The sequence below is a fragment of the Canis lupus genome, chromosome 9 (genome assembly GCF_003254725.2).
Source record: "Canis lupus dingo isolate Sandy chromosome 9, ASM325472v2, whole genome shotgun sequence".
Lineage (NCBI taxonomy): Eukaryota > Metazoa > Chordata > Mammalia > Carnivora > Canidae > Canis > Canis lupus.
The window spans coordinates 52,579,001-52,599,270 of record NC_064251.1 but is presented as its reverse complement, the minus strand read 5'-3'; the positions used below and the strand labels follow the sequence as shown (position 1 = coordinate 52,599,270).

Genomic DNA, 20,270 nt, shown 5'->3' with positions numbered 1-20,270 from the left:
CCTGCACAGCCCCAGGAAACAGTGGTGGCCACTTTTGCTTTCCCCCTACTTCTCTGCTTGGTCTTCTCTCCCTCCCACTCTCTCTGTCTTGGTCTCTGTCCCATCCCTGGTCTGTTGGTCGGTCTGTCTCTGCTTGGCTTTGCCCCAGGATCTTTGCTTGGCCCACCTCTGGCCAGGAAGCGCGGCTTTTCCTTTTCCTTGAGGAAGCCCTCAGGACTGGGCTGGAGCCCCACTCCCCCTCTCCCTTGTCCACCTGAGCCTCCTGTCTTCCCATTCCAGGACTTGTCATACTGAACGTGAGTTCCCTGCACACCCCAAGGGCAAGATCGCCTGTGCTGCTATGGGTCCCCACACCTAGTTAACACTGTACACCCTGTGGGCCTTGGGAACAGGGTCAGCCATACAGCCATCTGTGCCCCAGAAATCACATGCCTGGTCCCCCACAAATCCTCTGTTGAGCTGGGGATTGGTGGCAGGTGGGCCACAGAGTCAAGCACGCCCATCTCTCTGAGGGTGGAACCGAGTCTTTGTAAATCAGTGAGCCAGAATGCAGTGCACTGCTCACCCAGCCAGGGCAGCCTTCTGCCTCATGCCATCTGCCTCTGCTCCCAGGTAGGCAGTAACCTGCACAGGTGTGCTGTGGCACCAGGGCATCAGGGGACAGCCAGTCCTGGGAAAGAGCGACTGTCCCTGCACCTGTGCTTGTGCGTGTGTGTGTGTGCGCGCGCGCACATGTACATGCGCACGCGTGACCCACTGTGTGACCTTGGCCCAGTCTGAGGCCAGCTGGAAACAGCAGCTGTCTCCTGTCCCCTGATACACTACCTGGAGAGTGGCCAGGCTGGAGGAAGGGGCAGAAATAGGAGGAGGGAAACGGGGCCCTCTGTGGGCAGCTGCCAACTCGGACTCCGGCCAGCTCCAGCCCCATAAATAACCTGTGGGCCAGAGGGAAGGCCACACTCGGGCTGGGCACACGCCATGGGGCGCCTAGAGCTGGTCGTCTTGGGGCTCACCTGCTACTGGGCACTAGCAAGCACAGCAAAGGTAAGCGAGGACCCAGCAGAGGGCAGGGGCGCCTCTCTCCTCTCACTAAGCAAGATCTGGAATCTGGACAGGGCACAGTGGACAGAAGCTGCGCAGGGTCACTGGCAGGAAGAGTCAGCCTGAGAGACACCCCAGTGATCAAAACAGCACTTCCCAGGCACTTCATGCTGTGTGTATATGCTCATTCACCTGATGATGGCCTGCCAGATAGAATACAGGATGCCACATTAATTAAATCTGAATATCATATAAGCCACAAAAGTTTTTGATGCAGGTATGTCCCAAGCAAAATTTGAGATCTGCCTTTTTTTTTGTTTTTAAAGGTCAATCTATGTGAAATCACATGTAACTGAGAGTCCTGAATTTTTCTTTGCTAAGTCTGGGAACCTGACCCACAGCACCCCTCTGGCTCCTTCCTCCCCAGAGGTGTCAATGTCGTCCCCTTTTTACAGAAGGGGAGATGGGTCCAGAGCAGAGGAGCACCTTGCCCAACCTCCTACAGCCACCAGTGGCTGCAAGCCTGGAACTCCGGTCTAGTCCAACCTCAGTCTGGCTCTCAACGCCACCCCCCTCCCGAGAGGGAGTTCCCCACCTGCTTGCTAGTAGCCAGTCCCTCCAGGGTGAGAGTCGAGGCCCCCTGGGGCCTATTTGCCATCTGCCCTGTATGAGGAACAAGGCAGGGAAGGTGCTTCGGGGTTGAAACCCCTGCAGACACGTGACCCGCATGCTGCTCACCTTCATCCTGCCGTCTCAGTCCCAGCTGCCTGGCACCTGCCCCTTGGTCCTGGAGGTTGCGGTGCTGACCTTGGGCCCCTGCTGCCCCCAAGAGGAGGTCACTGTCTCCCGGGGTCTTCCCTGAAGGCAGAAAGGACCAGGATTGCCCCCCGCTGCCCCAGGAGCCAGTGGCACCCTCCCACACCTTGCCCCTCACCCAGGGCCCTCAGGCCGATCTCAATTCTGAGAGGCAACTTCCCAGTCCCCAGGCACTGACCTGGCCTGCTGCCCCAGCCCAGCAGCCCCGAAGCCCGTCAGAGAGATTCCGGGAGGCCTGCAACAAGGCTGCTCATCCTGAGACGAGAGACGGGGTAGGGGTGGCGGTGGGGGAGCAGACCTGCACCTGCCCCTGGGCCCCTGGGCCCCCGGCCCCACCCCTGAGGCACCTGGCAGGGGTTGCTCGGGCTTCCTCTCTGCTTCCAGCCTGCCCACTCCCCTATTAGACTGGACCTTACAGGGTGCTGGGACCCCAGCTGGGCCTGGGGGGGCGGGGCTGCCCTGCCCTTGCCCCACCCCCGGGAAGAGCCGAGAAGCAGACACCTGCCACGGGACCAGACGGATGGGGAGGCAGCCCTAGGAGATGAGAGCCGGGCTCTGAGGTCAGGTAGCTCTCCCATCGGGTGACTTTGAGTGGGACAGCCTCAGTGCCCTTGTGGGACAATGGGCAGATGACCATCAGCCCCCAGGACCCTGGTGAAGGGTGGATGTGTTGTTCGCCATGGGGCCAGCTCCGTGCCAGGGCTGGAGACACAGCAGTGGTTCTGGTGGCCCAGGGGGCAGGGGTCTTGGCAGTGAGTGCAGGGACTGTGAGGACTTGGCACCAGACCACCGACTCCAAGCCAGCTGGACACTGGGGTGGCAGGGGGTACCCAGAGGGAGCAGACAGGCCACGAGGGGAAGCATTGTTGCTGCCCATCTTAGAGACAGAGACCGGGCCTTGTGGTCACAGCTAGGCAGCCACAACTGGGATCGGAACCTCCACCCTCCCTCTCCTGGACTACTTGGAAGGCTTCCTGGAGTGGGAACACACTGGTTGACCCAGCTTCCTCCAGCAATCAGGGAGCAGGACACCCTCGGGGACTGGGACCAAGGCAGTACGCTGCTTCTCCAGTAACGTGGGCAAGTGGCAGGGCCCTTGGTCTCGGAGGCAGATTGGCTCACCTTTGAAGCGGTGTCGGGGGAGCCTCTGGGCACCCTGGGGCCTGCCCAGCTTACCCTCCACCCCATTCTGGGGACCTGCCCAAGCCCGCCTGAGCCTCGGCCTTTACCCCCAGCTGGGCGCAGTGTACACGGAAGGAGGCTTCGTGGAAGGCGTCAACAAGAAGCTCGGCCTCTTTGGTGACTATGTCGACATCTTCAAGGGCATCCCCTTCGCCGCCCCGCCCAAGGCCCTGGAGAACCCTCAGCGACACCCTGGCTGGCAAGGTGGGAGCGGGCAGGTGCTGGTGAGGTCCCATGCCTGGGGAACCCCGGGGCGGCTGCCGTCCTCACACTGGCCCTGGCCACACCCACAGGAACCCTGAAGGCCAAGGACTTCAAGAGGCGGTGCCTGCAGGCCACCATCACCCAGGACAACACCTACGGGGAGGAGGACTGCCTCTACCTCAACATCTGGGTCCCCCAGGGCAAGAAGGAAGGTGGGTTCGCCCTCCCCACACCTGCAGGGCGCCACCAGGCAGCCCTGCCCTTTGGGGACTCCAGAGCCCAGATAACCCGAGATCAGCGCAGGGTGCGTGTGGAGGGGCACCTGAGGGGAGCATCTGGGGTCACAGGACCTGTCCACTCTGCCTCAGTGTCCCGGAACCTGCCCGTCATGATCTGGATCTACGGAGGCGCCTTTCTCATGGGGGCTGGCCACGGGGCCAACTTTCTCAGCAACTACCTGTATGACGGGGAGGAGATCGCCACGCGGGGCAACGTCATCGTGGTCACCTTCAACTACCGTGTTGGCCCCCTGGGCTTCCTCAGCACTGGGGACGCCAACCTGCCAGGTGCGCTGGGTGCTCTGGCCGCCGGGGAGGGGAGGCAAGTGAGCTCTGAGCCCCGTGAGGATGCGCCTCCGCTCCCATCCCGTTGGAACAGCTCCTGACAGGTCCCCTGAAAAGGCGCAGGATCCTATTTGCAGAGCTGGGGGCGCTGGAGATGCGCTGCGAGATGCAGGGGCCCCTTGGCAGCCGTTGTGAAAGAACAGAGGCTGCCAGACAGACAGACGGACTGGGACCCAGAAGCCCTCGGGAGCAGGTTCAGGGGCCCAGTGAAAGGAACAGAACATAAGACATTGAGGCGGTAACACAAGCCGCAGGACAGGAGCCAGACAAGGACTGTGGCAGGGAGGGAGAGAAGGGAGCAGGCTGGCCCTCCTGCTTCCCCAGCCCCCCCGGGCCCCATCCCCATCCCCAGACTGAGCCCCACACCTGCTCCAGCCTCCAGGGGACCCATCATTCCACATCCTGGGGCTCAGCCAGGGTCTCCACACAGCCAAGGACACACTCATCACACCCACGCGGATGGTGTACCTCGCGTGGGCCAGGCCCTGGCACCCCCAGCCTCGGCCAAGGGTCCCCAATGAAGGCCCATCCCCCACCCTGCCCCCAGGTAACTATGGCCTTCGGGATCAGCACATGGCCATCGCTTGGGTGAAGAGGAACATCGCAGCCTTTGGTGGGGATCCCAACAACATCACTCTCTTTGGGGAATCAGCTGGAGGCGCCAGCGTTTCTCTGCAGGTCTGGGGTCCCCAGGGATGTGGGAGGGGGCCAATGGGGCAGGGACAAAAGGGGCGGGAGCTGGTGTGTGGGCAGGGGGTGCGGAGCCTTGGTGACAGAACCTCTGTGTGTTGCAGACCCTCTCTCCCTACAACAAGGGCCTCATCCGGAGAGCCATCAGCCAGAGTGGCGTGGCCCTGTGCCCCTGGGTCATCCAGAGGAACCCCCTCTTCTGGGCCAAAAGGGTAAGGAGGAGCTGCAGGGGGCAGGGCAGGGGCCTCCCTCCTTCCCACGCTGTCCTGGACTCCATCACCCTCTGCCCGGAGCACCTGTCCTCACCTACCTGCCTACCTCTCACTCCAGATTGCTGAGAAGGTGGGCTGCCCCTTGGACGATACCGCCAGGATGGCCAAGTGTCTGAAGGTTACTGACCCCCGTGCCCTGACGCTGGCCTATAAGATGCCCCTGGCAGGCATGGAGTGTGAGTGGAGACTGCTGGGCGGGGCCCCGGGGGCTCCGGGTCAGGGGAGGGGAGGCCAAGCTCCAGGAAAAGAGAGGAACTGCGGGTCTGAGGCTGGCCCTGTCACCAGATGGCCGGCGTCCCCAGGCAGCTTGCTGCCGCCACCGCCCTTGCAGGCTCAGTGGCTCCGGCCATTCTTTCTTCTTATCCTTGGTGGGTCACGACCCCCGTGAGAAGCTGAAGAATGAGTGGGTCCCGGCCCCTGACAAAGCACACATCTGGGGTCACCTGTGTGCAATTTGAGGGAGATCCATGAACCCAAGACCAAGAGCCTTTGTCCTAGACAGTCATTCGTTCTTGCTGCAACTCATGCATTGCACACTCACCCACTGAGCACCCTCGGGAGCATCTGGCCCCCCCAGCTCTGCTCCTCTGCCCCTCAGGATGCCGGGGACCTCATCAGTCCGGCAGGCTGGGATCTGCTCTTGCTCACCCTTTTGATGCTAAGAGGCCCCATCACTTGCTTCTCTACCTGATGCAAATTCAACCATAAGCGCTAAGCAAAGCACAGAAGCAAAGCAAACACGTTGCTGCAAACGCAAACCAGTCATTTCCTCTGGTGTGAACTGGAAAGGGAAGCCAGCTGGGCTGGGCCTCATACAGGCCAATGTCTCTCCCTTCTGGGGCAGTTCTATGGTCCTTTTGGGGCCAGTTTAGGGGGTCTGGAGGGCAATGTGGACTTCACACAGTTTCTGGTGAACACCCCAGAACCCAGCCCTGAGAGGGGGTGCCTCTTTCTCTCTGGGTCCTCTCAATACTTCCAGGTCTTCCTTCTCCCTGATTTAGGCTCACTGAGAAGAGAGGCTGGAGGGAGGACAGGCTTGGCCTCTAGACCGGTGGTTCTCAGCCTGGGTGGCTTTGCTCCAGGGCACATGTGGCAGAGTCTGGAGATAGTTTTGACTGTTACAGCTGCAGAGGGGGTGCTACAGGTACCCCGCGAGCTGAGGGGTGCTGCTACACAACCTGTGTCCTGGACAGCCCCCACAACAGAATTATCCTGCCCTAAACATCAGTAGTGCTGAGGCCCAGCAAGTTTGGTCTAGATCAGAGGAGGCAAGAGGGCTCCCCTGCAGCCTTGTCGGGATGGCAGGATGGCTCCAAGCCCTGCCCCAGAGGCTGAGGGGAGGAGCAGCGGGGACCCCAGGTGTCACAGCCTACTACTCTCCCACTCAGATCCCATGTTGCACTATCTGGGCTTTATCCCTGTCGTGGACGGAGACTTCATCCCTGATGACCCCATCAACCTGTATGCCAACACGGCCGACATCGACTACATAGTGGGCACCAACAACATGGATGGCCACATCTTTGCCAGCATTGACATGCCGGCCATCAACAAGAACAAACAGGAGGTCACCGAGTAAGCAGCGGGTGTGGGGCTCAGGGCTCAGAGCCCAGGGGCGGCGGAGAGAGGCCTCAGCCCAGGAGGTCAGCACCATGGGGGGGAGGGTGGCTATGGCCCTCTGCTGGGTGGGTGGGTGGGGGGCGGCGGCACATACTCTCCCACCAGTGCTGGGTGGAAGGTCCAGTGCTGGCCTGGTCCCTGCAGTGAGGACTTCTACAAGCTGATCAGCGGGCTCACCATGATCAAGGGGCTCAGGGGCGCCAACTCCACTTTTGACGTCTACACCAAGCCCTGGGCCCGCGACGCAACACAGGAGACCAAGAAGAAGACTGTGGTGGACTTTGAGACCGACATCCTCTTCCTGGTGCCTACCGAGACTGCTCTGGCCCAGCACAGAGCCAATGCCAAGTGAGGACCTGGGCAGGATCCCTGGGGAGGCCCACCTGGGATGGTGCACCTGCGCCATGAGGGCTCCCGGGAGGGTGGCTCTCAGGTGTCGGTGGGGCCTGAGGCCTGGGAAAGCTGGGCTCGGGTCCCCACCCATGCCTGCACCACCTGCCTTGCCTAGGCCTGACAAGACCTGAGAGGGCCCCTACTTACCTCCCAGCCTCAGGGGGCTCTGCAAGACCCTCCCATGATCCTCTGCCCAGCCCAGGACTGTGTGCGCCCCCTCACCCCATGGTCCTTCCCATTGAAAGTTCTTGAATCAACCTTCCACCCCTCACACTGTGTAGAAGGAAAGAACAATGGATGATGATAGTCTCTGTTGTGGGTTTCAACACTGGCCAACTTTCAAAACAACTTACGATTGGGACCACATTAAAAGTCTCCATATAATAATAGCCAGCAAAGTTTTAGAAAGTTAGGAATGCTTAGCAAGGAGGAAGACAATATCATACCTAGAATCTAGAACGAAGGCTTCGTGGCAACTAAGCCATAAATGTAGCTCTGAGCTTCCCCTCAGTCAAGGCAAAAAGGGAGAGACATCTGAGGGTATGTACCTTGTCCAATTAAATTAAGAGACAAATAAATTTGCAGAGCAAAGAAAGATCTTTCTTGATACTGAATTGCAGGAGGAAGCTGCCTCAGTGTGTTTTATGGAGGTGAATTATAAACACAACTGAAATCGTAGAAGCCCTGAATCTGTGGATTTGGCCCACAGCTCTCCCTTCCCAGGTGTCAGGAATCCTCCAGACCCCCTCCCTGCTGCCACCTCGGCTCCCTCTGGGGCCCGTCCCTGTGCTGGTGGCCCCAGGTGAGCGCCTGGCCAATTTGGGTGCTGTCCCCTTCCTTCCCCAGGAGTGCCAAAACCTACACCTACCTGTTCTCCCACCCTTCTCGGATGCCCATCTACCCCAAATGGGTGGGGGCTGACCACGCAGATGACATCCAGTATGTCTTTGGGAAGCCCTTCGCCACCCCCCTGGGCTACCGGCCCCAAGACAGGACTGTCTCCAAGGCCATGATCGCCTACTGGACCAACTTTGCCAGAACTGGGTAAGGCAGCGGTGAGGCTGAGCCTAGGGCCCCTGCCACCTTGCCCTGCAGGCCTGGGTTGCAGGCCCTGTTCCCTCATTTACACTGAGCCTCCCCAAGCCTTGGTGCGGCAGTCTGTCTGTACATGAGGATAGAACTACTGCCTGAGGCCTGAGCCAGCACCTCTTCGGGCTCTACCCAGCCAGTGTCCAGGCACCATACAGTGAGGTGCTGCGATTGTAAGGGTCCGCATAGATGGGGGAGGACTGTGCAGGCAAACCAGGGCCAGGTGGGCTAGGGGCACAGGTGTCCAGCCTCCTGTGAGCCCCCAGCCCCCACCCAGACTTTTCCTCTCTGCAGGGACCCCAACATGGGACATTCGGCTGTCCCCATCCACTGGGATCCCTACACCGTGGAGAGTGGCAACTACCTGGAGATCACCAAGAAGATGGACCACAACTCCCTGAAGCAGCACCTGAGGACTGATTACCTGCGCTATTGGGCCGTGACCTACGAGGCACTGCCCACCGTGACCGGAGATGAGGCCACTCCCGCTCCCCCCTCTGGGGACTCCAATGCCACTCCCGCTCCCCCCTCTGGGGACTCCAATGCCCCTCCGGCTCCTCCCTCTGGGGACTCCAATGCCCCTCCCGCTCCCCCCTCTGGGGACTCCAATGCCCCTCCCGCTCCTCCCTCTGGGGACTCCAATGCCCCTCCCGCTCCTCCCTCTGGGGACTCCAATGCCCCTCCCGCTCCCCCCTCTGGGGACTCCAATGCCCCTCCCGCTCCCCCCTCTGGGGACTCCAATGCCCCTCCCGCTCCCCCCTCTGGGGACTCCAATGCCCCTCCCGTTCCCCCCTCTGGGGACTCCAATGCCCCTCCTGCTCCCCCCTCCGAGGACTCTGAGGGGGCTCAGATGCCCATAGTCATTGGCTTCTAATGCCCTTGGCTCCAAGAAGACCCAGGGGACCCACCTCCCCTCCAGAGCTTTTCCTGAATAAAGCCTCAACTCTCTGTCTCGTGTTTTCCTTTGCCCCCGAGGCCCCAGCTGGAAGAAGCAGGGCTCTCAGCTCCGTTGCAGTACTAGCCACTGGGCCCACCGCCTTTCCCCATGGTGTCTGTCTGGAGAACCACCCTCATTCTAGAGAGGAGGAAACAGGTTTGAAGAAGTAAAGTGTCAGAGCAGGACTGCTGGTTCCCAGGGAGCAGGGTGGGCCATGGCCACAGGGGAGAGAGGAGCTCTGCAGGCTGTGGCCTCCCCTGCATGGGTGGATCCAGTTGTACCAAGTTCTTTGGGGTGCAGGCAGTGACCTCTAGGTTCTAACAAGGGCCTGGGTGCCTGGCCTGCAATGAGAAATCTACTCTGCTTCCAGCTGGATGTGAGTTGAAGACAGAATAAAGCATCACACTGGAAGGTCAGAAGCAAAAGTTGCAAGAAAGCTGAGCATGGGGATCCCTGGGTGGCGCAGCAGTTTAGCGCCTGCCTTTGGCCCAGGGCGTGATCCCGGAAACCCGGGATCGAGTCCCACGTCGGGCTCCCGGTGCATGGAGCCTGTGTCTCTGCCTCTCTCTCTCTCTCTCTCTCTCTCTCTCTCTCTCACTGTGTGCCTATCATGAATAAATAAAATAAAAAAAAAATTTGAAAGCTGGGCATGGGGTGGCTCGGCAGATTTTGGGGGCAGGAGGCAGAGGTCAGAGTCAGGGCCATACCCACATCCAGGAGTCTGAGCACAGGCATCCTGCAGAGACCTTGAGCAGCCTGACATCACCACAGCTACAGGGGGTGGATGCTGAGGGGGGGGTGTCACATGCCCCAGGTCATGAGAGCAAAGATTCATACCCAGAAACTCCAAAGCTAGTGCCTGAAATGATGTTGGGGGTATCTTCCCCACCCCTCACCCATTCTTCCGTCTCTGTGGGCTGGTGCTGAGGGCTCAAAGGAGGGAAAGTTCTGGAGTCCTGAGCAGCTCTGCCAGGTGAGGTGGGGACAGCAGCCAGCATGTGTTCCCTCTCCAGCCTCAGATGGGAGACGGAGGTCTGAGGAACTGAGCTGCACAGAGGGCAAACCTGTCCCCGCAAGGAGAGGGTGCGCTCTGACTGGCCTGTGACCACCTTGGCCACCATGGGCTTCCTGGGTTGGTCATGGCTCTCAGGTGTGAAGAGAGGATTTCTTGTCAAAAATGAGGGGATAGACCCTCATGGCAGGGTGGGCCTCTCCTGGTGACCATCCCTGCTCTTGGCCAATGGAAGTGCAAGGATGCAACAGTGTGACCCTCCTCTGCCATGTTAGTATGAACAGGACTTCTCTAAGTGTCCCTGTCTGCTGGCAGGAGCCTCCCGGCACTACAAGAGAAAACCTTGGTCCCCGGTGCCTCTGACTGGTCCTGGGCGGGCCCTGGGATGGGGTGCTTCTAGCCCTTGTTGGGGGAAAGTACAGCTGTGCCTGCCTGTCATTCAGAAAATCACATCTCTGGTGGGCTATGCCACATCCAAATGTTGGTGGGGGGCATTGGGGTGGTTTTCTGGCAGAGGCCAACCTTGCTGTATGTCTGGGGGACATCTGCCACTGTCAGGTCATCTCACAATTCGTCAGGCTTTTGCTTTCACAGTCTGTAGGCAGAGGATGAAGTTGAGAATACAGCTGAACTCTGAACAACACGGCGGTCAGGGTGCTGACCCCCCACACAGTAAAAAATCCACATATAACTTTTGAGTCCCCCCAAACTCAATGTCTAACAGCCTTACCGTTGACTAGAAGCCTTACCGATAGCATACACGATTAACATGTATTTTGTGTATATATTATAAATTGTCTTACAACAGGAAAGCAAGAGAAAGGGGCACCTGGGTGGCTCAGTGGTTGAGCATCTGCCTCTGGCTCAGGTTGTGATCCCGCGGTCCGGGGATCGAGTCCTGCATCGGGCTCCCTGCAGGGAGCTTGCTTCTCCCTCTGCCTGTGTCTCTGCCTCTCTGTGTCTCTCATGAATAAATAAATAAAATAAAATAAAAATCAAGAGAAAAGAAAATGTTAAAGTCACAAGGGAAAGAGAAAATACATTTACAGTCCTGGACTATACTGAGAAGCCATGGGAAGGTGGCCGGCAAAGTTCAAACAGGTGTTTGCTCAGGGGTCAACTCTAATGACTGAGGTGCTGTCCACGGTCCTGGAGGTTCCCCAACGATGGGCCAGGAGTTAACCCTTTCTGTTAACCTTTCAAGGTGAAGCCCAAGGACAGCGTATGGGGAAACTGAGGACAGCCCCCGTTTACCACTCTGGTGACACGTGTCACTATTTTGTTGGCGAGGCTGTGCCCTAGGGTCTTGGCAGTTGTGGCGGGATTCCTGCCCCTCTCTCCCATGTCTCATCTTTCAACCCTCCCTGCAGGAAAGGTTCAAACCCCCCACCTCCTCAATGACATAACCAAATCACAGACCTGACCAAGAACACAGCTGATCTCTACTGTACTCACCATTTGCTTCGATGTGGATGGAACTGGAGGGTATTATGCTGAGTGAAGTAAGTCAATCAGAGGACAATCATTATATGGTTTCACTCATATGGGGAATATAAAAAATAGTGAAAGGGATTATAGGGGAAAGGAGGGAAAATGAGTGGGAAAAATTAGAGAGGGTGACAAAACATGAGAGACTCCTAACTCTGGGTAGTGGAAGGGGAGGTGGGTGGGGGACGGGGTGCTGGGTGATGGGCACTGAGGGGAGCACTTGACAGGATGAGCACTGAATGTTATATTATATGTTGGCAAATTGAACATAGCCATCCTAGGAGGGTACAACCTCTAAGGGCTCTGGCCTAGCTACCTTCTAGGACAAGTCTACACCAATATGACTGCGGCTATAGGTAGGTGGTTGCCCAATACGATAGGCTTCAGAACTACGTGATCCCGGAACTCATACTGGCCAGTGAGGGGGAGGGAATGTGGTGGTCTTTCATGGGAAGGACTCAGCACCCTTAACCTCACCAACCAGCACTCAGCTGGGATTCATCAGACCCCAACCAGGATGAGTGACCACCATGTGCCTGGCAGAGAGGTGGGCAGGGTGGGTGAGTGTTTCCGAGTGTTTCTGGGCAAAATCAATTCTATGTAGGATTGTGGGGAGGCTGGAAATCCTAGTTCATAGGTAGCAGAAATACTTATGGAATAAGGCTGCCCTGCACGTCCTCCTTGGGCTTCACCATGAGAGGTTAACGTAAGGGGTTAACTCCTGGCCCATTGTCGGGAGCCTCCAGGACCCTGGACAGCTTCCAGCTGGCGCCTCAGTCGGTAGAGTTGACCCTTGAGCTGTAGCCTGGAGCCTGCTTTAGAGCTCTCTCCCCTGGATTCAAAGCAAGCAGAAGGTCTAAGGACAGGGGTGAGGATGCCGGGGGGCGGGGTTCCAGTCCAGGTAAAGGCCTGACCATGGGCCCCTACACAGAACGGAGGATGCGGAGGCCTGCCTGACCATAGTCCACTGGCTCAAAACCTCCCCGCGACCTTTTCTCTCCCACATTGCACTTTTTGATCTGTTTACAATCCCCACCCCCACCACTTAATGCTGATGGAATTCAAATTTAACCCTAAAATCTCCAAGCTCCTAATTAGCAATCAACAGGAACCTCAATAAAACAAGCAGAAAATGTTTCCTCTTCCTCCAAAGCTGTAGAACAACAGCAGCCACCGTCCTGGGTCAGGAAACGGTCCTTGCAAATCTTCTCAAAATCAGCGTAAAATACATGTAACACAAAATATGCTGATTTAACTACTACTGAGTTCGATTTAGTGACATAAGTGTTGTTCACACTGTTGTGCAACCATCACCACATCGAGTCCGAACACTTTTTCATCACCCCCAACTGAAACTTTGTACCCATTAATCAATACTGCTCCCTTCTCCCTTCTTGCCTCCTGCACCTGGTGGGCTCTTCTACTTTGTGTCCCAATCAGTTTGCCCATTCTAGGTGTTTCTTGTAGGTGGGATCACAGCGTCTTTAAGGGCCGCCCATGTTGTGGCATGCGTGTGAGTTGCATCCCTCTCAATGGCTCACTTGTATTCCAGTGTGTGTCCCAGGCACACAGTCAGGCATTCCCCTTCCTTACAAGCCATTTGTTTCTGTACAATTGGTAGTAATGTTCCTACTTTCATTGCAGATTTTAGTACCTCTTTTTTCCCCCCTTGGCCAGTCTCTCTAAAAGGTTTGTCAGCTTTGGTTGCTCTTTTTCTAGTTCCTTAAAGTGTATTGTTATTAGGTTACTGACTTGAAACCTTTTTTCTTGTTTAACGTAGGCATTGGCAGCCAGAAATTCTGCCATTAGCACTGCGTCTGCGGTGTCCTGTAACTTGTGGTACGTTCTGTTTCTATCTCCCCTTGTCTCAAGGCATTTACTGACATCCCCTAGGACTTCTCTGACCCATTGGTTATCAAGGGGTGTGTTGCTTAATTGCCACATACTTCTGAGTCTTCCAGGTTTCCTTCCACTGTGGCCTTCTGCTTCTATCCAATTGGAAAAGATACTTTGTAGGACTTCAATCTTTAAAATGTATTAGGACTCGTTTTGTGGTCTCATAGTGTGTTCCAGTGAATGTTCTATTTGCATTTGGAGACGCATGTGTGCCCTGCTGCTGCTGTGAAGGGTTCTGCATCTGTCTGCCAGGTCCAACAGTGTGGTTCAAATCCTCTATCTGTAGCCATCTTCCGCCTGAATTTTTCCAGCCATTACTGGAAGTGAGGCAGTAAAGTCTCCGACTCACTTCGAAGATGTCAATTTTTGCTGTAGGGATGGATGTGTACAATTGTTATTTTTTCTTGATGAATGGAAATTTTTGTCAATGTATATGGACCTTGTCTCGATACTTTTTTGACTTAAAATCGATTTTGTCTGATAATAATATAACCACCCCCAGCTGTTTCCTGTTTTTGTGGAATATCTTTTCCCACTATTTTACTTCTAACCTTTTTGTATGTCTTTCAAAGTGAGTCTCTTTGAATACAGCACACTGGTGGAGCACATTTTTTAAATCTATTCTGCCAAACTGGAGAGTTTTATGGAGAATTTTATGTGGAGAGTTTAACCTAAGTATATTGCAGTAATTACTGATGAGGACTTGTTTATCAAGTCCATTAGCTATTTGTTTTCTGTATGTCCCATATGCATTTTGTTCAATTCCTCCATTACTGCTTTTTATGGATTTAGCTGATTTTTAAATAGTGCACCATTTTGATTCCCTTTCTTTTTGTATATATTTCTAAAAAAAAAAAAAAAAAAAAGATTTTCTTATTGGTTACCTTTGGGATTACAATTAACATTTTAAATTTAGAACAACCTAGTTTGAATAATACCAGCTTCATCCGGTAGTATACTAACACTCAGCTCTTATAAATCCTCATCCCCACTTTGTGTTGTTATTGGCACAGATTATATCTTTGTGTATTCTGTTCCCATTAACACAGATTTACACTGCTTAATACATTTGCTTTTCACATGATATAGAAAAAAGGAGTTACAAACCCAAAGTAAAACGTTTCCAGCTTTTGTAATGACCTATAACTTACCTCTACTAGTGGTCTTTATTTTTCATATGGCTTTGAGTTACTGTCTCGTGTTCTTCCATTCAGCCTGAAGGGCTCCCCTGTAGCATTTCCTTTAGGCAGGTCTACTGAAAACAAAATCTCTTAACTTCCTTTATCTGGGAATGTCTTCATTTCCCTTCCCCCTGAAAGGATAGTTTGCTGGATACAGAATTCCTCTTCCTTTCAGTACTTTAAAAATAAATATGTTATCCCACTGCCTTATGGCCACCATGGTTTCTTTTAATCTTATTTGAGGACACCCCCTTGTACATGATGAATTGCTTCTTTCTTGCTGCTTTCAAGATTTTCTCTTTGTCTTTCAACAGTTTGATTACAATGTATCTTAGTGTGGGTCTCTTTGAGTTTATCCTGCTTGGAGTCCACTGAACTTCTTAATGTGTAGATTTATGTCTTTCATCAAATCTGAGTTTTCAGCCATCATTACTTCAAATAATCTCTCTGCTCCTCTCTCTTCTTCTGGGACTCTCAGCATGTGCATGCTGTTACATTTGATGATGTCACCCAAATCCCAGAGGGAATTGTTCATTTTTCTTCATTCTTTTTCCTTTCTGCTCTTCAGTAGAATAATGTCAATGGCCTTATGGTCAGGTTTACCAATTCTCTCTGCCTGTGCAAATCTGCCATTGAACCCCTCTGTTGTTATTATACTTACAGCTCCAGAGTTTCCATTTGGTTCCTTTTCATAATTTCTATTAAATTTCCTACTTGTTCTTACATCATTTTCTGGCGTTCCTCTAGAGATTATTTGCTTTGTTTGTGGTTTCCTTGAGCTCACTGAGCATATTTAAGACTGTCGACTTAATGTCTTTGACTAGTAACTTCAATGCCTGGGCTTCCTCAGGCAGTCCGTCAAATTCTTTTTTTCCTATACCAGCACCGGGTTCCTATTTGTCTGTATACTTTGTCATTTGCTGGGAGCTGGATATTGAGGATGACAATGTGGTAACTCTGGAAACCAGATTCTCCTCCTCTTCTGGGCTTACTTCTGTTGCTCGAGAGCCACAGTCTTCTGTTTCTATGGTGACTTTTCCAAACTATGTTGTCCCGCATATTCCTTGTTGTTCCGGGATTAAAGCTTCTGTCCTGCTGCCTTGGTAGCCAGTGTGAGGCCTGGCAGAGATCTCCTTAACTGCTCAAGTCCTGAGGCTCTGTTCGTCATTAAGCACTCCCCCGACTGTTGTGCTGGATGAGGTTCCAGAGTCCACAGACTATCCAACCTGATCATTTTTCCCTTCCAGCTGAGTGAATGATCTCTATGGAGAGACTGACCTTGGAGCTTCTTATTTCACAATTTTCTCTCACAAATGTGATTTTTAAAGACACTCGAGTTTCAGGGCTTGTTGCTATGCCCTGTGAAAGCGCCTACAGCCTTGAATCCCAGGGGTGCTGGGGTGCTGACCCAGCTTAGTGCCCAGTTTAATGACTCTGAGGTGAACATCTCTGTGAAATCAAGTAGGCTTGATGTTTCCTTAAGTGAGCCAGAGAAGGGTTGCTGGCTCTTTCCGCTTCTCCTGCATACAAATAAACTGGTAACCATGCAAGACTTCCTATTTGAACACAGAATGGGAGTCTGTATCTCATTCAAACTAGCACAGGAAGTGAAAGAAGAAAACCGCAACTCTCAGGTTATAGTAGAAACTGGATTTTAATATAATATTCAAGTCTAGCATTTGCTATTTACAACAAATAAATATTGCCCCTCCCCAACTGGTAAACTTTTTTTTTTGTTTTTTCCTTTTATACAAATATTCAACATCCCTCCCCTTCCCCCAAATTCTCCTTTCCCACTAACCCCCGTCTCTTGTGGTCTCGTGAAGCCCAGGGTGCAGTGATGAATGGCACTTGCAGTGTCTTGAGATTCGACGTGAATGGGACTCGTCTGAAACCATTCTCACTCACCAGGCGGAGTGTGATCTGTGAAAAAGGGTCCCCCTCCTCCTCTCCTGGGGGAGGGCTGGATGGGGGTGGGCGAGACTCCCTCACTCTGTTGGCCCCAATGGTGGAATCTTTGGTGCAGCCTGGGAAAGGCTAGCGTGGTGGAAAGAGGGGCCAGGACCCAAGAAGGGCGCGGGCCGATGCCCGTGGGCATGAGGAGAGCAGTGCAGTGGTCGGACCCAGTGGATGAGTGGGTGCCCTGGGGTGCTCATGGGCACAGGTGGCAGTGATCCACACCTGAGCAGGTGTGAGGGAAATGCACAGAGGGCAGTGCCCAGCAGCATGCAGGGCTCCATGCCCATTGGCAGTGCTCCTTGGCAAAGTCAGCTAGTGCTCTGGTTCCAGAGAGCGGAAGGCACCTAAGGCAGCGAGTGGTCCACGGGAGGCCAGGTCAGCCTTGCAAACAGCAGGCGTCAATCCCGGCAGCAGGAGAGATTCAGGGTGAAACTGGAGTCTGGGGGTGGCCTGAGCTGAGTTCAGACAGCAGGTGCCTGCCTGGCCTGGGCCACTGGAGTCTGTAAGTGCTTAGTTACCCAGCCTGCCAGCCCCTGACAGAGCGGTCCTGTGGCTGGCCAGTGCTGGGGACTCATTAGAAGATGCCCTTGGCTATCTTGAGTCCTTTCTGCTTCATGCGAGGGAGAGTTGAGCTGGCGCCATGCCTGACCTTTGTCCCCTTTGTGAAGGTCCGTTTCTTTAGGACAAAGTCATAGTTGGCCGTAGAGTTCATGGCGTAGAATACGTTGGCGTTGTCAGGGATCTTCAGCTCTGGCGGGAGAGGGACAGAAGGAGGGTCAGTGATGCTTGAGAGCCCTCCCAGGGCTAGCCTGAGACAAAGACCTGGGAGCCCCCAGTGCAACCTCAGGAGTACCAATGATCACTCTTAGTGACACCTGCTGAGGACAGACTGCCGGACACTCAGGAGATCCAATGACTCTTATTTAAAAAGGGACTCTGAATGAAAAGTCCTTACCTCAGTGTGGAGCTGGCAAAGGGTCATCCATCCCAACCCCCCTGCAGCCTTCAATGACCATGATCTCAAGTTGGAAGAAGCTTCCTAGAATCCAGAATAGCTCCCCTAAATCCTGTCCTACTCAGGATCAAGGTTGGTGGCCTAGCAAAGGGCAGGCCTTGCCCTGGGTCTTTTGTGCCAGGGTCTAGGAGGCCTCCCTGACCCCCTGGGTAGCTCCTCTTCTCCCCGACCTGCTGCGGATGGGAGCCTGCAACAACCCGGACCCGCTGAGCTTTGTGCTCCTGCCTCACCTTCCCTACCCTGCCTTAAGCCTCAGTCCTCCTGTCCTGTAAGATGGGGGTCACACTTGTCCTGCTCCTCCTCCCCACCAATATGGTGTGAGAAGGTGAGAGAAGGTTCAGGAAACAACTTCTGGGGATGCTGGGGGTCACTACGAACTGTCTGAGCTAATGGGTGGCAGGTCATGGGAAAAAGTGGGTGAGGGCAGTGTCTACAGTCACCTTTACTGCATGTACATCTAGGTGTAGATATGGATTAACCCCTGGCTTGTTATCTCCTTTGTGGCAATGAGGAAACAGGCACAGATGGCATAAGGGCCATGCCCAAGCTCTCCAAGCCCTGCCATCCGGCTCCTGGTCTCTGCTGGCTCTTGGTTCTGTCGCTTTCCCTGCTCTTACCCACTGAGTTATATCCTCGTAGCCTGTTTTTAGTGTCTGCTATGGTCTGATTGTTTGTGTTCCCCTAGATTCATGTGGGAATCCTCATGCCCAAAGTGAGGCTCTGGACCGTGATAAGGTCGTGGGAGTGGGAGCCTCAGGAATGGGACTGATGTCTTATAAAAGAGGCCACCCAGGAGGCCCTTCCTTCTGCCACGTGAGGGCACAAGGAGAAGGCGGCCATCTGCCCCCTAGGAGAGGCCCTCACCAGAGCCTGACCACACTGGCACCTTCCTTGTGGACTTGCAGCCTCCAGAACGGTGAGAAATAAATCTCAGTACCTTATCAGCCCTCCAGTCTATGGTATTTTGTTATAGCATCTGCAGCGTACTTAGATAGTGTCACACGTGCATGGATTTTTTTGAGGCTTAGGTCCACAGCAAGCATGACTCTTTCGGAAACATGCATTTCCCATTTCAGCCACGGTGCCCCTGGGAATGGCCCACGGGCTTGGCCATCTGGCTGCTTGGCCCTGGAAGAAAAGCCTTCTCTCTCTACTCCGGGTGCTGCTAGCTTTGAACTACAAGGGCACATGCCAGGGGCTGGTGAGGAGGGCAGGGCAGGGTGATGTCGGGGCAGTATCTGGGAATGTCCGCCTGGGGCCGGGGTGCGGCGTGTGGTGCTGTTTCCCCCTGGCCCACCCGCCTGGCCCCCCACCTCGCCAGCCCTGACTTACTTCGATCATCTGAAATGACTTGCACTAGCTCGTAGTCATCTGGCTCGTCCTCATCCAGGTTGTGTTTGTCCATGGCCTTCCGGATTACGGCCGGAGCCTTATCTTGGCTGGTTACCTAGATTGGGAAAGGGGGAGACTGTCAGCCAGGGGCCTGGAGAAACCCTGCCACAGGGCAGCAGCAGGGGCCCTGCACACAGAGGCTCAGCTTCTGGCTGGGTGCTAGGTTTGTGGGGGCCTGGCCGCCTTGTCTGGCCCTGGGAGGCCTCTGTGTGGTCACAGGGGGCTTCTCCCAATTGTTCCTGTCCCCCCATTTTCCTACAAGCCTGCCACCTCCTCCCGTGCCACCTTGGAAAACTGCCTGCTCTGGGGGGCTGCTCCCCTTGATCCTGCCCCCTGCAGAACAATGGGACCAGTGAACTCAGGGGACAGACAGCATCTAGGCCCAGCCCCGGAGGTAAGAGAGGCCCTGGCCAGATGCCCTGTGGCCGCCTCTGGCCAGGCCTGCAGAGGCTGGAGGCTGCAGTAGTGCGGTGGGTTGCACAGGCCGATCCCTCTTGCCTCGACTCCAAAGGCCAGAGTGCAGACAGGCCTTGGACATGGGATCATACGGGTAACTGTTAATGGCAGTCAAGCTAGCACAGGGTGGGTATGTAACGGGGCACCTGACCCAGTGTGAGCGGATGGGGGCCTCTGGGGAGTGCAAATAAACGGCTCCTCTGCAGGGTGAGTTCTGGAACATGAGAGGAGTCCCTCCTCTTGCCACCAACACACACAGTGTCTAGAGACACATCCCCTTGGCTTGATCTCAAGCCCTAAATGACATCCACTGCCTGACACTGCTGGCCACCACCACGGCCACCAGCCTGGCATGGTCACTGCCCACCCTGCCCACACTGCCTCCTAACCAGCCTCCCTACGTCTCCTGGCCCCAGCCCACCCCTAGAGATAAGCCCTAAGTTACGACTGCCCCCTGTCTGCTCCAACCACCGGTGGTGCCCATCTTCCTCTGAGGAGATCCAGGCCCCAAGCCCTGAGCCCTTGACCTCAGGCTTCTGGTTGCTCCTCCAAGCCCCACAGCCTCCCTGCCTCCCTGCTTCCCCAGAGGCGCCTTCTTTGTGGAGCTCTCTCTGGCCCTCGATCTCCACGGGAGCTTCTGACCATTTGTCCTCCCTGGCTCCTGAAAGGTTAGCTCCAGGACGGCGGGCAGGGGATGGCGCTCAAGACACGTGCTGCCTGGCAGAGCAAGGGCGCCCTCGTGGCTCACCAGGATGCTCTTGTACATGTTGCCGTTGTCCACGTCCAGGCTGACGCGGATGATGCAGCAGTCGCCCACCTGCTGGTTGTAGAGCGGCAGTGAGGAGCTGTAGCTGCAGACCCCTGAGACGGAGCGCTTGTGGGTGCGTGTGGCGGACACGGGCGTGGTGGAGGCTGAGGAGGAGGAGGTGCTGCTGGAGGCTGAGCTGATGCCGGAGGTCTCCGGGGATGACTGGGAGGTGGACTCCCAGAACTGTGGGGATGGC

The 20,270-nt window shown here is 55.1% G+C and overlaps 2 protein-coding genes across 8 annotated transcripts in view; one reads left to right on the top strand and one right to left on the bottom strand.

Moving 5' to 3' along the window:
* The first annotated feature begins 883 nt into the window (after nucleotides 1-883).
* On the top strand, nucleotides 884-8,878 carry CEL (carboxyl ester lipase). The gene is made up of 11 exons (XM_025475635.3): nucleotides 884-1,044; nucleotides 3,093-3,243; nucleotides 3,333-3,455; nucleotides 3,612-3,809; nucleotides 4,414-4,544; nucleotides 4,661-4,768; nucleotides 4,887-5,004; nucleotides 6,217-6,403; nucleotides 6,593-6,796; nucleotides 7,688-7,885; nucleotides 8,225-8,878. Exons 1-11 carry the CDS (start codon nucleotides 979-981, stop codon nucleotides 8,802-8,804), a joined length of 2,064 nt encoding a protein of 687 aa, XP_025331420.1. The 5' UTR covers nucleotides 884-978; the 3' UTR covers nucleotides 8,805-8,878.
* Nucleotides 8,879-16,079: 7,201 nt separating this feature from the next.
* Nucleotides 16,080-20,270, bottom strand: part of RALGDS (ral guanine nucleotide dissociation stimulator) — a 28,779-nt gene continuing 24,588 nt past the window's right edge. For all 7 annotated transcript variants that reach the window (XM_035720327.2, XM_035720328.2, XM_035720329.2 and 4 more), the window contains exons 16-18: nucleotides 20,015-20,257; nucleotides 18,751-18,865; nucleotides 16,080-17,153 (exon numbers count right to left, since the gene is read on the bottom strand). In XM_035720327.2, the coding sequence (XP_035576220.2) occupies nucleotides 16,978-17,153; nucleotides 18,751-18,865; nucleotides 20,015-20,257 (534 nt within the window). In that variant the 3' untranslated portion in view covers nucleotides 16,080-16,977. The remainder of the gene's footprint in view (nucleotides 17,154-18,750; nucleotides 18,866-20,014; nucleotides 20,258-20,270) is intronic.